Source organism: Miscanthus floridulus, chromosome 14 (genome assembly GCF_019320115.1).
Source record: "Miscanthus floridulus cultivar M001 chromosome 14, ASM1932011v1, whole genome shotgun sequence".
In the NCBI taxonomy this organism is placed as follows: domain Eukaryota; kingdom Viridiplantae; phylum Streptophyta; class Magnoliopsida; order Poales; family Poaceae; genus Miscanthus; species Miscanthus floridulus.
This window is the reverse complement of record NC_089593.1, coordinates 34,537,495-34,552,909: the sequence shown is the minus strand read 5'-3', so window position 1 is coordinate 34,552,909 and position 15,415 is coordinate 34,537,495. Positions and strand designations below refer to the sequence as shown.

Here is a 15,415-nt window from a genome sequence, read left to right as displayed (position 1 = left end):
AGGCTCAACTCTGCATAATTTCTAATCATGTTGCTTTTTTTTTGCAGTCGGCGTCACATGGTGGCTAGCCCTGCTCCCAGTTCATGGCATATGCTTTGGCCCACAAGGAGAAGGCGACGTCCGACGTCGCCTATAACCCAGAGGACCCGCCCTCGGCGTACAGCAATGAGTTCGTCCACAGCCGTCTCGAAGGATACACATCGATGGCAAGGCAGGTCCATGGCCCAGAGTACGATCTAAGCGCCCATGACCTTGATGGAGAAGCGGTCATGAGGGCGGGAGGAGGCAAGCAGCATGGCCGGTTCTGGATTGGCGACGACCCCAACGATACGACCAATACTCCCACTCTCTCCCAGATTCGAGCACGGAGCACGGGTTCCAGTCTGGCGATACACCCACGGCTGGACTCTACACGGTTCTAGATGAACGCACGTAGGTTATTTCTGTTTTATTCATCGTTCATTGATTTTTACATACTTTTGCATTGCATTGTAACATTGGGATGAAATATTATAGGCTCAGCTAGAACAAGAAACGAGGCGCCGGGAGGAGCTAGAGGCAAAAATGGAGGCAGAGCGGCAGAGGATGGAGCTACAGATGTTTGAATATATGAGGGGTGTTTATGCTGCAATCGGTCAACCTCCACCACCATTTCCAGTCCCTCCTCCTCCTGCTCCAAATACTGTTTCAGGCACTGTGAGTCGCTTTACAACCTTATAATCTAGTTTATGCAGAATCAATCTTACAAAAATGCCAAGACACTAGAAACTTAGTGACTAATGCTATATGTTTATTACCAACTAGTACTTAAACCTTATAATCTAGTTGATGCTCTGTAAGTTCGGTGGACAGTGTGCTGTTGAGACTGACTCTTCACTGCAGCAATGTGACATCCATGAAAATCCAAATTTTCAGACTGATTCTTCACTGCAGCAATAGTGGTAGGATTATTTTGTGCTTAATGTCACAATGCCAATCAATACAAATGTAAGGAGTTGATGGTTGCTTTTAAGCACTTGATAGCTATGCTTTTGTTGCTACTGTTAGAAAGCACCAAGCAATGGCATATTTGGATAATCAGTACTCAGTGACTTGCTTGTCAATTGAAGCCTAATATATTTGAATGATTCAGTGATATGCATGTGCTCTTTTGCTAGTCAAAATGTCCTGACTTGTAGTGAATTGGCCAATGATTTGTGATGACAAGCTAGAAAAATAATTGTTGTCTAAAGAATTTTGAGATGCACAGACTGTCCGGAGTTACCTACTATTTTTTTTCTTGTGCTATATTTATTAGTACTAGCGGCAGCTGTAGAAATATGCAATCTGGCAAGAAATTGTTTGCTGGGAAGTATATCAGTGATCGATTAATTCTTGCTACTATTGTTGCTCGGTCTGCCTTCACAGTTGAGGAAAAAAAGACTACTAGTGTTGTTTAATCTTGTCTCACACATGCAATCTCTTCTCCTTTGTGCAGCATCCATCGGCGGCATCGAATGAGCCTCATGACCCAGCCCTGTCGCAGTGGAACTCGTGGCCTAAGTGAAGCCCTGTCGCAGTGGAACTCGTGGCCTAAGTGACTACTTGTGATTTTATTTGTATTTGTATTTGTGGATTACTTGTGACTACTTGTGGTTGTGAATGAACCTACTTGTGATTCTAAAGTTTATTTGCATCTATGTGTTGTCGATATATCTATATAAACTGCCTGTGATGCCTATTGTGAACTATCTGTGATGGATGTGATGTTTATTTGAATGTGGTATGTGGCTGTGACCAAACCTAATAAACTGATTATTTGTGGCAGCTTTGCCGAGTGTAACACTCGGCAAAGAGGCCTTTTACCGAGTGCCAGGGTTAAAACACTTGGCAAACTGGACACGTGGCAAAATTCTGTGCATTCTAGGACTAAAATAGTATCTTTGCCAAGTGCCTGCACTATGACACTCGGCAAAGAAGCCAAATTCTGTGGATTCTGGGATGTGCTTTGCCGAGTGCCCACACTTTGACACACGACAAAAAAGCAATCTTTGCCGAGTGCCCACACTTTGACACACGGCAAAAAAGCAAGCTTTGCCGAGTGCTCACACTTTGACACACGGCAAAAAAGCAAGCTTTGCTGAGTGCTCACACTTTGACACATGGCAAAAAGGCAAGATTTGCCGAGTGCCCACACTTTGACACATGGCAGAAAAGTAATCTTTGCCGAGTGCCCACACTTTGACACACGGCAAAAAAACAGGCTTTGCCGAGTGCTCACACCTTGACACACGGCAAAAAGGCAAGATTTGCCAAGTGCCCACACTTCGACACACGGCAAAAAAGCAAGCTTTTCCGAGTGCTTGATATTTGACACTCGGCAAACGCGTCGTGACCGTTTCCACTCCGTCACGTACTTTTTTCGCCGAGCGTCGTTTTCCGCCCTCGGCAAAGTCTTTGCCGAGTACCCGACATAAAACACTCGGCAAAGCTACTGTTTGCCGGCACTGTAGATGCTGTGTGCTCTTTGCCGAGTGTTACACTTGGCAATTATTTGCCGAGTGTTTTTCGGGCTTTGCCGAGTGCCTGTGGCACACGGTAAAGCTACTGTTTCCGGTAGTGCTAGTAACTTAAAACCAATATTTGGTCATCTAAAGTGTCTTAGATAAAAAAATGTTGTAAATTGTGCTACAAATCATGTTGAGATCTATAATTTTCATATAATCCGACGTCACATGAGAAAGTTATGATTTTTTTATATAACAGAGACCATATGATATGTAGCCCCCACTTCCATTCTAGTAAAACAACCTAAGAAATCACTTTTTCCAGTAGCAAAGTTTTGTATTTTGTCCAGTTTTAGAAGTTTTGTTTGTTATGTTGTCTGGTATTGGAGTTTCAAGATGTTTTTCTAATTCAGCGACTAGTTTAGGGGTAAAACATACTTGTCTCTTATCTTTACTCTATCTCAATATTCATTTCCTAACACAACGCCGATTTGGATACTCTATAAAGATACTGTATAATTTCTATTGAGTGTGATAAACTTACCCACTACTCTATATGTATTTTCATCTTTGAATTGCGCCTCTGAGTTTTAAATATATATTTACTTGGAACCCAAATTTAAGTGGTATGATCTCTTATTACAATTTTTGTTCAACATAAAGAATATATATATTTGTTTCAAATTATTAGTTTCTGCAATTTTTTATCTATGTGTTAACTTAAAACCCTACCGCTTATTGTATCTTTTATTTTTTTTATTTTATTAAAAATAGGTCATAGGTCCCTGTCTCAACTCTTTGTTACTACAGAACATTACTACCTCTATTGATATGTCATAACTTTTTAGTCGAAATATCTAAATTTATGTGAAGTAACTATTTACACAATTTATTCCCACATAATTTTAATAGAATTTAAAATGTAATATTGTCATTGGTATCGACTTTTTTATGGAAATGTTTTTCATAATTGCTAAAATACAAGAATATATATTTATATTTAACGTAGGTATATATGTCTAATTTTGTATAGATGGTGAAACAACATTTATGTTTACATTAAATTTAATAGAGGTAGAACTGAGTTGGATAGTTTAATGGAAAATTTGGTGTTATTTTAAATTATCTCTTCATAATGTTATAAGTTGGTAGTTTGGACGTGGATTTAGGGGGTTATTTTTTTAGGAATTTGATGTTTCTACCCGTATTCTAGACTGCAATGTTGATTTTACCCTTACTTTTTAAACTTTGTGATTATACCCTCGTTACTTTAAAACGAAACGACCGTTTACCCCTATTTTGTGACACCGTTAGATTTGAGTGGATTAAATAGCCAAAGAAAAAAGAAAACAAAAGATGCCCATGCAAAAAGACCAAAAAGCCCTCACCTTATTTTCCCAGCTTTCTCACCTGTTCGTGTTTGCTCAAATGCACAGGAGGGGAGGGTTTCATCGTCGGCGAGGTCATCAGGCGGGCCGCCCCTGGCTGCACACACTAGGCGCACCGTCGGCCCCAGGAGGACGGCTCCAGGCGAACGCGCATGGGAGGCGCGGCGGCGGCTCCAGGCAGCCGCGTGGGATCGAAGGTACATTGCCCGGGCGTCGCCTCGCCCGCTCTCCTTTCCTCCTCTTGTTGCGCCATGCTTAGATTATGCCTCGCTGCCTTCCTGCTTCTAGACGAGCGCCGGTGTTCGGAAATGGATCTGCTGCTGCGATTGGGACCCTATGAAGCAGCAGCCTTGGCAACAGCGGGCGGCCGCAGATCTGCCGTTGGATCAGCTCCAGGCTTAGGCGGTTCTACGCTTTCCTTTGCCTAGTATATGATTCGAAGCAACTGGCGGCAGCACTCAGTTGTTAGTTCTGCTTACTACACATGTGTATTTCTATTCTTTTCCGATTATATATGGCCAAACCCAAGGCCATGTCAAGTACAGTAGCAAATTTTTTACTCTTACTAAATCCATTCCAAATTATAATTCGTTTCATTTTTTTTTGACTCTAAGTTTGACCACTCGTCTTATTCAAAAATTTGTGTCAAATATCATTTTTTTGGTTGTCGCTTACTTATTAGCAAATGTTCTTCAAGAATGACTTAAATTTGACTATGTTTACGTAATTTTTTTTTGAATAAGATGAGTGATCAAACTTAAGGTTAAAAAAGTCAAACGAATTATAATTTGGAACGAAGAGAGTACTAGATAAGCAAGAGCACCTCAGGCATTACTGCATTAGACACTAGTAGTACGAATTAGCAAACGTAACTGAATGTTTAATGGTTACTATTCTTTGCTATCTTAATTAAATTCCAGGATGTCCTGGTGATGTGCTCGAAGATGTCCCATTGGGAGGCTTAAGGTATAGTTGCCGACCAAGTACAAGAAGATGGTGGCTAAAGATTCTAGCACCCCATTCGTTTGAACTTATTAGCCTGACTTATGAGCCATGGCATAGTGTGTCTCTCACAACAAATCAGCTTCAACCGGTTTATCAGTTGCAGAAATCATCAGCCTCAGCCACATGTTTGCTACAGAGATCTTTATGCACCTCTTCCTATTATCTAGTGTGATCCAGACTTTAAATCCAGAAGAAGCTGATTTGTTCTATAATTTGATGTGAGCTCACTACTAGTTGCCCAGTGAATTCACCGCTACTTTAGGCTTGCTAGTTAGCTTATGAGATGTCACGACTCACTACTAGTTAATGTGACTTGGTATGTTGCCATCAATGATGATATATGTGTGTAATATTAATTTATGTTTATATGGATTTTTAGTTGAAAAGCTATTGATTTTTTCTAAAAATTGTTGAGTTCTGTGCTGATTAAATTGTATAATTTTGTATCAAAATTGCCAAATTGTTGATAAAAAAATAGGGGTAAAAACACAAATATCAAAATAAAACAGCACTACCGGAGACCGGCTCTTTGCCGAGTGCCACGTGGTTTGCGGAGTGTTTTTTTTTCGAGCACTCGGCAAAGACGCCTTTGCCGAGTGTTTTTTTTGACACTCGGCAAAGAGGCTCTTTGCCGAGTGTTTTTTTTAACACTCGGCAAAGAGTCTCTTTGCCGAGTGTTTTTTTTGACACTCGGCAAAGAGCTTATTTGCCGAGTGTTATTTTTTTTTTGACACTCGGCAAAGAAAATTTCAAAGCACATTTTGAAGCAGTAAATTAATTCAAATTAAAAAGTTTTCAACTACAAAGTTGTATAACTCATCAAGATATACAATGTTTGTTTTGGTCTTTTCTTCATATGACAAAGTGAAAATAAATTTGTTCACTGATCTAACATATTTCTCTGGTAGTTTATGAAACTACAAGAGAGATATAAGATTTGTGAACAATGTTAGAACGACCATGTCGGATGAACAGATGATCAAACAACCAAAATAAACTTTGTAGATCTCGAAAAGTTATGAAACTTTGTAGTTGACAACTTTTTGATTTGAAAACATTTTGTCATGCAAAACTGTGTTTGAATTTCAAAATTTTAAAATTCAAATTTTGTAAACGATCTCGGATGGAAAAACTTCCTAAACTAAAAGTGTAGATCTCGAAAAGTTATGAAACATTGTAGTTGACAACTTTTTGATTTGAAAACATTTTGTCATGCAAAACTGTGTTTGAATTTCAAAATTTTAAAATTCAAATTTTGTAAACGACCTCGGATGGAAAAACTTTCTAAACTAAAAGTGTAGATCTCGAAAAGTTATGAAACTTTGTAGTTTACAACTTTTTGATTTGAAAACATCTTGTCATGCAAAACTGTGTTTGAATTTCAAAATTTTAAAATTCAAATTTTGTAAACGACATCGGATGGAAAAACTTCCTAAACTAAAAGTGTAGATCTCGAAAAGTTATGAAACTTTGTAGTTTACAACTTTTTTATTTGAATTCGTTTAGGGCCTCAAACATGCAATTTATACTCGGTTTAGTATAATATATTGGGAACTAAAACGGAATCCAGACACAACTGAGAGTGTGGTGTAGTGATAGAGGAAGTACGTGCACAGCGGGTAGCCATGAAATTCACGCGAAAAATGTCGGAGATGGGTGGGCGCTGGCCGGTGGGGGCCTCCATCGATAAAAAAAAAATCCCATTTTTTCGGTTTTTTTTCGGTTTCAACTTTGCCGAGTGTCGGGCACTCGGCAAAGGCTTTGCCGAGTGCCCGATAAAAGACACTCGGCAAAGTTGGCTTTGCCGTCACTGTTTTTGGCGAGTGCTGTTCGTCGAGTGTTACACTCGGCGAACCATTTGCCGAGTGTTTTATGTATTTTGCCGAGTGTTTCGGACACTCGGCAAACTACAGGAGTCCGGTAGTCAGGGATAAAAACGTATTGGCAAAGTTGTTCTTTCATTCAAAAGTTAACACGATTAAGTGGACTTCACAGGGTAAAGACTTCCTTGATTTGAAAATTATAGGGGTAAAATTACAAAGTTAAAAAAAGAGGGCAAAATCAACATTTCGCATGGGATAGTGTATCTCTTTTCAAAGCTATTAGAAGTTGTAAGTAAATATAGTTATATTCACAAATCTTGCAGACGATATTGGATTGGTATTCAATCGAGTCCAAGTTCCACACGTTAACGGATAAGACAGGGGAAGGATTTATGAATTGTTCATGACATGGCCACTTCATTAATCCATGATTTACTTCTTTTTTTTGAACAGGTACCTATATAACAGTATAAAATGATTCGTAGCATGCAGCCATGGCCCATATGATGTGGTCCATTTCTGCTCGGGCCTTATTACTTTGGCCCAAATAAGGTCCAACAGGGGCATAAGCTAACAGCAGAAATCATAATGCTGTTTTAACCGTATTCTGAAATTTTCCAAGCATAGTTGTGAGCGGGCATATTAAGCTGAAGTTAAGCAGTACAGTTTTAAGAAACCGTAATAATATTTTGTCAATTACACAAGTACAAACGTAGATACTTAACACACATGCACACTCACCCCCTATAAATGCACGTATGCAAGCCCTACCCCTATGAGCACCTCCGAAAGACTTGCCGGCACATCTCGAGATTGACGAAGTCATCACTTGCGCCTCGCTGTCGACGGGAACATCGTCTACTGACAAGATCCTAACAAATAGGTATGTTAAGCCTCGGAATCAATGGTTCTCGACTGAAGATACCTGGCCAAGCCTGGGCCTGGGGCAGCCCCTGCCTAGGCCTCACAGGCTCGCCTGAGCCATAGGCTCCTAATCGACGATGCACCCGTGCTCGGCCCTTGGCTCCTGCTCGGCCTTGCGACGCCAGCCAACGGCCAGGTGGAAGAAGACAAGCCTCGGGCCATCGAGGCTCAGGGGCTCCCAAGACGCTCCACTCCGGGCGCGGCCGTGCCAGCTGCTCCAGTGATAGGGTCACGCACGATGCGTGACACAAGAAGACAATCCCGTCGGCCTACAGGGGCTAAGCGGCTCCCAGACACACACGTTAGCCCTGGAGCCGACGTCCTTTGCCACCAAGAAGACTCCAGAAGGTCCACCTGGGGGAGGCCGGTTCAAGCCGACATAGCCTGACACGCAGAGTGTTAGAACAGAGCAGCCGGATGACGCCCAAAGCTTCTTCAGCTCTACGACACTGCCACGGTCCACAAAGCGCCACGGCAAGATCCTCCTAGACTCCGGCACATGTAGACCATAGACACTTCTCCCCAAACCGCCATGTACCTGACCTATCTCGGTATATAAGGAATAAGGTTGGACGTTAGGGGGAGGATGACCCCACATAGATAATTCCATTACTCATTCGATCTGCTTCTGCTCAGCATCGAGGGCAGAGGCAACCCAGAGAGAGAGAGGAGCACCGAGAGCCCCTCCACCGCATCCGGTGATCTTCCTCCTCTCCATCGAGGGGAAGACTCCATCGACGGTGAGGCATCCTTAGGATTAGCACCGAGCTAACACCCTACCAAATCTCTCTACACTCTGTTGTAACCCCCCGATTTTGGGTGCTCTTAAATATAAGGATCATCAGCTGCTAGACGTAGGGTACCGATTGGCCCGAACTAGGATAAATCGTTGCGTCCACTATATGATTCTTGTGTTCTTGAGTCCACCCGAGCCACCGGAGACACGTACTCTGACACCGACTCGAACAACAAAGCTTGTCGTTGTTCTGACCCTACGATAGTTGGCACGCCAGGTAGGGTGCAGCGTTAAGTGCGATTCAGGCTCTATGACGGCTGGAGCCACCCACCTCGTCACCGGAGCAAGTTGGTACCGCTGTAGACAGCGGTGTCCATTTCCCTAGCGAGTTCTTCATCACAGCCAGCGCCTTCGCTAGGGCTAGGTCCTAAACTTTGGGAGCCTGGCCTACGTCGCCCACTGCTATAGTGAGCTTTGTTCGCTCGATGGGGCCTTACCGGTGGGCAATGAGCCCTAGCGTCACTCCCTCCGTTGGGCCTCCTAGGAGCAGATCTCGATGTCCTAGCCTAGTAGATTCAGCAAGGTCTGGGCCTACACCCCACTGTGTTAGACTGGCGCGAGATGTTCTACATGCTGGCCAATGTTCACCACCAGATCACCACCTATGAGGTGCTCCTGCTACCTGACCACTTCTAGTACTACCTCTCAGGCCTGCCATTCAAGATCCAGAATGCGGTAGGTCCTTCTAGCTAGACCTAGAGCACCTTGTCAGCCATGAAGCATCATGGAGAGCCATCCTTTCTGGCATCGCAGGGGCTGACGTCCCCTAGCTGCGCACCTTCCTCGAGATCCTCTCGAGGAACGACCTGGAGTATGGCTCCGACGACATCGACTGCTACGTCCCACTGCACATGTGCTACTACATCGATGGCGAGGTTCTCATCAAAGAGGCACTCGAGCTCATGCCACCAAACCTGAGTCCTTGCAGCTGCGTGAACTACCTTTAGGAGATGGTGGATCACTTGCGAGCTCGAAAAGTGGACGTAGAGGCCACCGAGGCAGAGCTCAAGTGCTAAAGGTAGGACTTTGCATGGCAGCAAGGGGGCATCCAACACCTTGCGCTTCCCTAGAGTAGCCTACAACATGGCGGCAGTCGCTTGCTGGCTGGACGACATCTCCGGCATGCCAGACCCAAAGACCAACAAGTGGCTGCATGAGGCAAGGTGACTTCTCCATGTCACCCTCAAGCAGCAGGCCAAGAGCTCTTCATCCCAGCGTCGTGCTAGGCCTTCCAGGCTGTCCTAGCCAACGGCCACCGCCAACAGGGATCGCTCTGACATGTACACCCCACCAGTGGCCAGAAGCGGTGGTGACTCCTTCGGCAGCAGCTCTGACCACCCACGGGCTAGGGGCGCCAAGCCACGGTAGGAGCGAAGGCGTGAGCTTTCCCCTCAGCGTCCCACACACCTAAGTGGAGGGGCAAGGGCACCACTTTGGATCACTTTGGCCCTTGGGCATTTGGGGCGGCGATCCAGGCGGCACCTTACCCTAGGCGATTTTGGCCACTGATGCAAATCTCCAAGTACGATGGTGAGACCAACCTAGACCACTGGCTCAAGGACTACCGCCTCGCCATGAGGGCCAGGGGGTCGAACAATGACTTTGTCATCTAGTACCTTCCCCTGCTTCTTTCAAGCTTGACTAGAGCTTGGCTCGAGCAGCTCAAGCCCGGCAGCATCCGTCTTCATCGGTCACTTCTAGGGTACATACACTCAACCCGAGAACTCATGGGACCTCCGCAACTATAGGCAGAGGCCCAATGAGACCCTCTTGGAGTACATCCAGTGCTTCTCCAAGAAACACAATGTTCTCCCTAACATCACCGACGCCGACATGATCAACGCCTTCATCTGTAGCATGACCTGCAAGGCACTCATCCATGTGCTCAGCCGTGAGACCCCACGCACAATGCAGGAACTCTTGGACATCGCCACCAAGTATGCCACCAGTGAGGAGGTGGTCCTGGCCAACTTTAGTGGCAAGGCTAAAGCAACCGCCCAGTTTAGGAGTGGAGACAATGGCCATGACACTACATCATCCCAATGTCACACCGACAAGAGGAACAAGGACTAGAAGTGCCATGGGGAGGAGATGGTGGTGGCGGCCGACCACGCCGCCAGGCCTCAACCCCATGGGCGCGCTGTGCATCCCGAACACTTCAAGAAGGCGCTCGAATCCCCCAGCCCGTTCCATGGTGGGTAGGCGAAGCACCTCCTCAAGGACTACGCCACCATCAGGGGCTACATCCATGGCACCCTCGGCCAGTAGGGCAAGGCCCAGAAGCTGGCCCCAAACACTATCAGGCCAGTGGGCAGCGCCTTGGAGGATGAGTCTGAGTTCCTCAAGGCCGATCACTGACTCATGATCTTCGGGGGCTCCTAGGCATACGAGTCTCATCGGCAGCGCCGCATCATCGAGCAGGAGGTGAACGATGTCGACACCTTTGCCACCTAGACATGACTCTGGTGGTCCTAGACGGCCATCACCTTTGACCAGGGGGATCACCCCAATTGTGTCCCCTACCCAGGATGCTACCCACTCATGGTCAGCCCGATCATGGGCACCGCGTTCCTCTCCAAGGTGCCGATGGATGGTGGCAGTGGCCTCAACATAGTCCACCCCGGCACCCTAGACAGGATAGGCATCCCATGGAGTAGCCTGCACCCCAGCAAGGTGTCATTCTATGGGATCATCCCAAGGAAGGAAGTTGTGCCCCTAGAGCGCATCCGGCTCAACGTCACCTTTGACCAGTTGGACAACTTCTGCAAGGAGCCGCTCACCTTCATGGTGGTCAACTTCCCCGGCATCTACAACACCATCCTAGGCCAACCATGCTTCACCAAGTTCATGGTTGTCCCCAACTACACCTATCTAAAGTTGAATATGCTCGGCCCCAAGGGTGTCATCACCGTCGAAGGCAGTTTTGAACAAGCCTACTACTACGAGCAGGACTGCGTCACCCAAGCTGCCATGCTCATTGCCTCCTATGCTCCTGACGACCCTTATGGTGACATGGGAAGGGCATCGGTGAACGAAGTAGCCAAGGCAGTAGCAATGCCTAACCTGGTAGGCGTCGACAAGGCGGCCAAGACTCCTGGTGGTAATGATGCCTCAGCTAGCCCCTCCATCTAGGCACTTGGCCTCCTTGAAGGGTTGACCCGATCAAGGTGAGTTCTGACCTTTCCTCATGAGGGAAGGCCACCATCAAGCCATCCGCCCGAAAGCGCCACCACCTGAGCCAGTGTCTGCCTGCTGACCTCCTTCGCCGGCCCACCTCTGCAACAACAAAAACCAAGATAAGTCTCATTCTCCTAACCTTCTTACCTCGCTCACCCTCACTAATGTCTCCTTCATCCTGAGTGACTCTAGCAGTAGCTTGGCCATGTCAAAGGATTGGCTAAGCTAACCATCTATTGCCCCCTTTGAAGGAAGATCACCATGGAAGGCCCTAGGTGAGCCAAGGATCAGACGGACGGAGCAGGAGGAATAGGCGAAAGGTTGGCAAAGCACTAACAGAACGACCTTGGCCGCTACATTACCATCTATGTCCTCTTTCCCTTGTCTTGTGTCTATTTTGTTCATTTGTTGCTATCTCTGTGCTTCCTGATCCTTTGTTGGATTGGGTCTCCTAGCTGCACGACAGTACTGGCACCCCCAAGAGGGGCATCGCTAAGGGTTCTAAGGCCTACCCAAGTGGATTCAAGGTTGCCCGAGGCAGCTAAAGTGCGAGGGACTCCCATAGTTGGGCACTAAAGGCCTTAGCTGGACGCTCAGAAGCGAAGCCGGCCGACCATCGTGAGATGTCCGAGTACTGACCTAGAGCCACTCGTGGTGACCCAACAAGGGAGCCAGCGAGCCCCCGAGCACCGATAGATAGGCTTGGGAACTATATGACTGGCTCAATCGGGAAGCCCAGGATCTCCCCTCTGGGGGACATGACCAGGGTGCGGAATGACCGTAAACCTGGTGTTCTCATGGACTAACCCACTGGTAGCACGAGCACGATGATCTTGGCCACCGAGGCCATCGTCGTAATAGCCCATCCCAATGAGGGACCTAAGTCTCCGAGCATGACTCCTGAGCAATGAGATTAAAAATGAAAGTAATTTTATTTCATTAATTGGGAATGACTCCTTTATAATATACGGCAGCAAAAACCGCTGAAGGATGCAGAGTGCCAGCACTGTGGCCGAGCAGCGAAGAAGCCTACCAGTGACTGGCCATGCAAGTGACCTGGCCTCCCCTAGACAGGGCGGCCTTCAGAGAGGCCAAAGGGAAGGTCGGGTCTCCCAAGCCCTAAGGTCGGTGCAGCACTCGGAGAAGGCTTAGAGCGCACTGAGAAGAGGCAGATATCTCCTAGCTATAGCTTGGAGATTGGTCTAGACCTTAGCCGCCAAAGCCCTCCAAAGAGCACCACTTCTAGCCTGACCCCAGGCTTAGGAAGGTGCAACGTGATGCATGGGCAACAACGGGCGTCGTGGATGCCCTGGAGCCCCATAGGCACCTAGAAGCCTACAAGCGCCACCGCCCCAACCACGAACTATGCCTCGCACCATGACCGTCGGCGATGGGGTGGGAGCAGCCCAAGCAGGTAGGTCAGCCCTCGGTGGCCACCACCGTGGTAGGAGCTCTTCGACGCCCCCACAAAAGGACCTAGCCATGCAACTGCCTCGACTATGAGGCATGGCTAGGGCATCACTAGAATCCTTCCACCCCAGTGAGGGAAATCACCTGGTGGAGGGAGCCAGGCTCACTCCGAGGGAGGCATCGCACTTCATCGTCGCCATGGATGCCAGGAGTTGGACCTAAGAGGAAGAAGAGAAGGAGCCAGATGAGGGATAGAAGGCACCGTGTCTGTGGGGGCCACTTTATATCCCCAGTCAATGTGCTGTCAGCGGTCCTGAGTCCTCTGATCAACCATCGATGGCTAAAGAGACCTTAGAGAATCGGCCAGGCACCCCTTTGATCCCCACAGCACGCCTCAAAGAGTTTGCATGACATGGCCACGTAGTAAAGGTAGAGTTAGGAGGGCATTAACAATGAGTCAAGTACCTGCTCCACTTTCCACCAAGCACGCCTCCCACTCCGCGCATGCCTCCTCATGGGACTTGAGGGGACCTGACTCCCCTCAGGCCCATCGGACACCTTCAATAGCCCAGATCCACGCGTGCCAAGTGCCACGGCTCCTCCTCCACCATATCTGCTCCATATGGCTCGACGTCCCATCTCGCAGACGAAGTGGGATGGCATGGTTGTGCATGCCATAACTCCTATGCCTAGCACTGTGACCTAGGCGCCATCAAACCGCTTGCTCAAGGCATTAGCAGAAGGGATGTGCCTAGAAACTACCGCGTCCGCTATCAAGGAGGCCCCATGGCAGCCTCAGGGGTTGGGTTGGCCCTCCAGACAGAGCAACTTAAGCCTCGATCGATGGGCGCTTGTGTGGCGCACCCCCAAAACAAATCAACTCTTTGGAGTTGGGTCAAAAGCCACTAAGCGGTGGACCCAACGAGGGTCCCTTGCTCGAGCTCGGCGCGCTCCCCATGACCTGACCTATGGTTGTAAAAGGTTGGCCCTAGAAGGCTAGCCTGAGAGGGTCGGGGCCTGCTACCAAAGCCCCTAGAAGGGCGTGGTGTGCCGGGTGATCAGGTGGCCCCGAGCCAGAGCCTAGATGCTCTTGATCACCCGACCCATGGCAAGCTCTAACCTAAAGGAGGGGTGTCCCCAAGCCTAAAGTCGGTAACTCCTATACGAGTTCACCGAACCCTCGCTCGGGCCACAGACCTATGTAACATAGGACCAAAAATGGTCAGCACCTCTACCACTCGGCCTCGATAGCAGAGCACCCCCATCACACCTAGGATAGGGCCCCAAGAAGGGCATCCCATTGTCGTCAGCAGAAGGCATCCCCACTATGGCTAGCTCGGTCACTAGAAGATCAAATTCAGCCTTTCGTCGCCATCACAAACCATGCCATGTGAGGCCATGAAGGGCTCGGGGGCTCCTGATGAGATCCTAACATATGGGTATGTTAAGTCTCGAGATCAATGGTTCCCAACCAAAGATACCTGGCCAAGCCTAGGCATGGCTAACCCATGCCCCAGGGCTTAGGGGCTCGCCTGATGTTGGAACACCATGTAAGGAGGCTAAAGTAAACATAAGCTAGTACCATTGGATCATTTGTGGATGTTTTGCAGGAATGCTAGATAAAGCCTTCACGTGGAGCCAGCCTAGGCATGGCTAACCCATGCCCCAGGGCTTAGGGGCTCGCCTGATGTTGGAACACCATGTAAGGAGGCTAAAGTAAACATAAGCTAGTACCATTGGATCATTTGTGGATGTTTTGCAGGAATGCTAGATAAAGCCTTCACGTGGAGCCTAAGATGGTGCGATGACCCTAGCGATACAAGCGGAGGCTGCGTGCATGGGTTTCGAGGAGAAACCTAGAAAGCCTCCACCATCTGCGGGAAGGCCTCTGCCACCGACCAACAATTGGGTGGAGGCCTAAGCTCGATCCTATAAGAAGCTCGAGGAGTCCATGGGTGGAGGCTCAGAGTCAAGAGCAGAAGCATCAGTGGTTTAGGCATAGACCATGCTGTTTTTGCTAGGGAAAGAGGCCTTCACAAGCACTACAACCCACAATTGGAGTCGAGCTTCTAATGGCCCTAAGGCTAAAGCCCAAGAAGCAAAGACGGTGTAGGAAGACAAAACCTAGGATGCCCCTGGAGGTTTGTACTAGTGTTAGGATATACCATGAATGTACCTTAGCTATCAAAGGGCAAATTTGTAACATGAAGAAGTAGCAAACATTGCCCTATAAAAGGAGGAGCCATATGCTATGTAAGGTGAGCGGGGGAATTCATTGATGAAGCCTTGATTAAGCTAGGTCCCACCATCCTAGTCACATATCTTTGCCTAGTGCATCCGACTAGGCAGAGACTCATTGGTCCTCACTTGCTGGAAACCCTTGATTTTCCAACATTGGCGCCCACC

General features: G+C 47.7%; 1 protein-coding gene across 1 annotated transcript; it reads left to right on the top strand.

The window, feature by feature from the left end:
- Positions 1–10,978: 10,978 nt before the first annotated feature.
- Positions 10,979–11,554, top strand: LOC136503331 (uncharacterized). The gene has a single exon (XM_066498445.1). It carries the CDS (start codon positions 10,979–10,981, stop codon positions 11,552–11,554), a length of 576 nt encoding a protein of 191 aa, XP_066354542.1.
- The last annotated feature ends 3,861 nt before the right edge of the window (positions 11,555–15,415 follow it).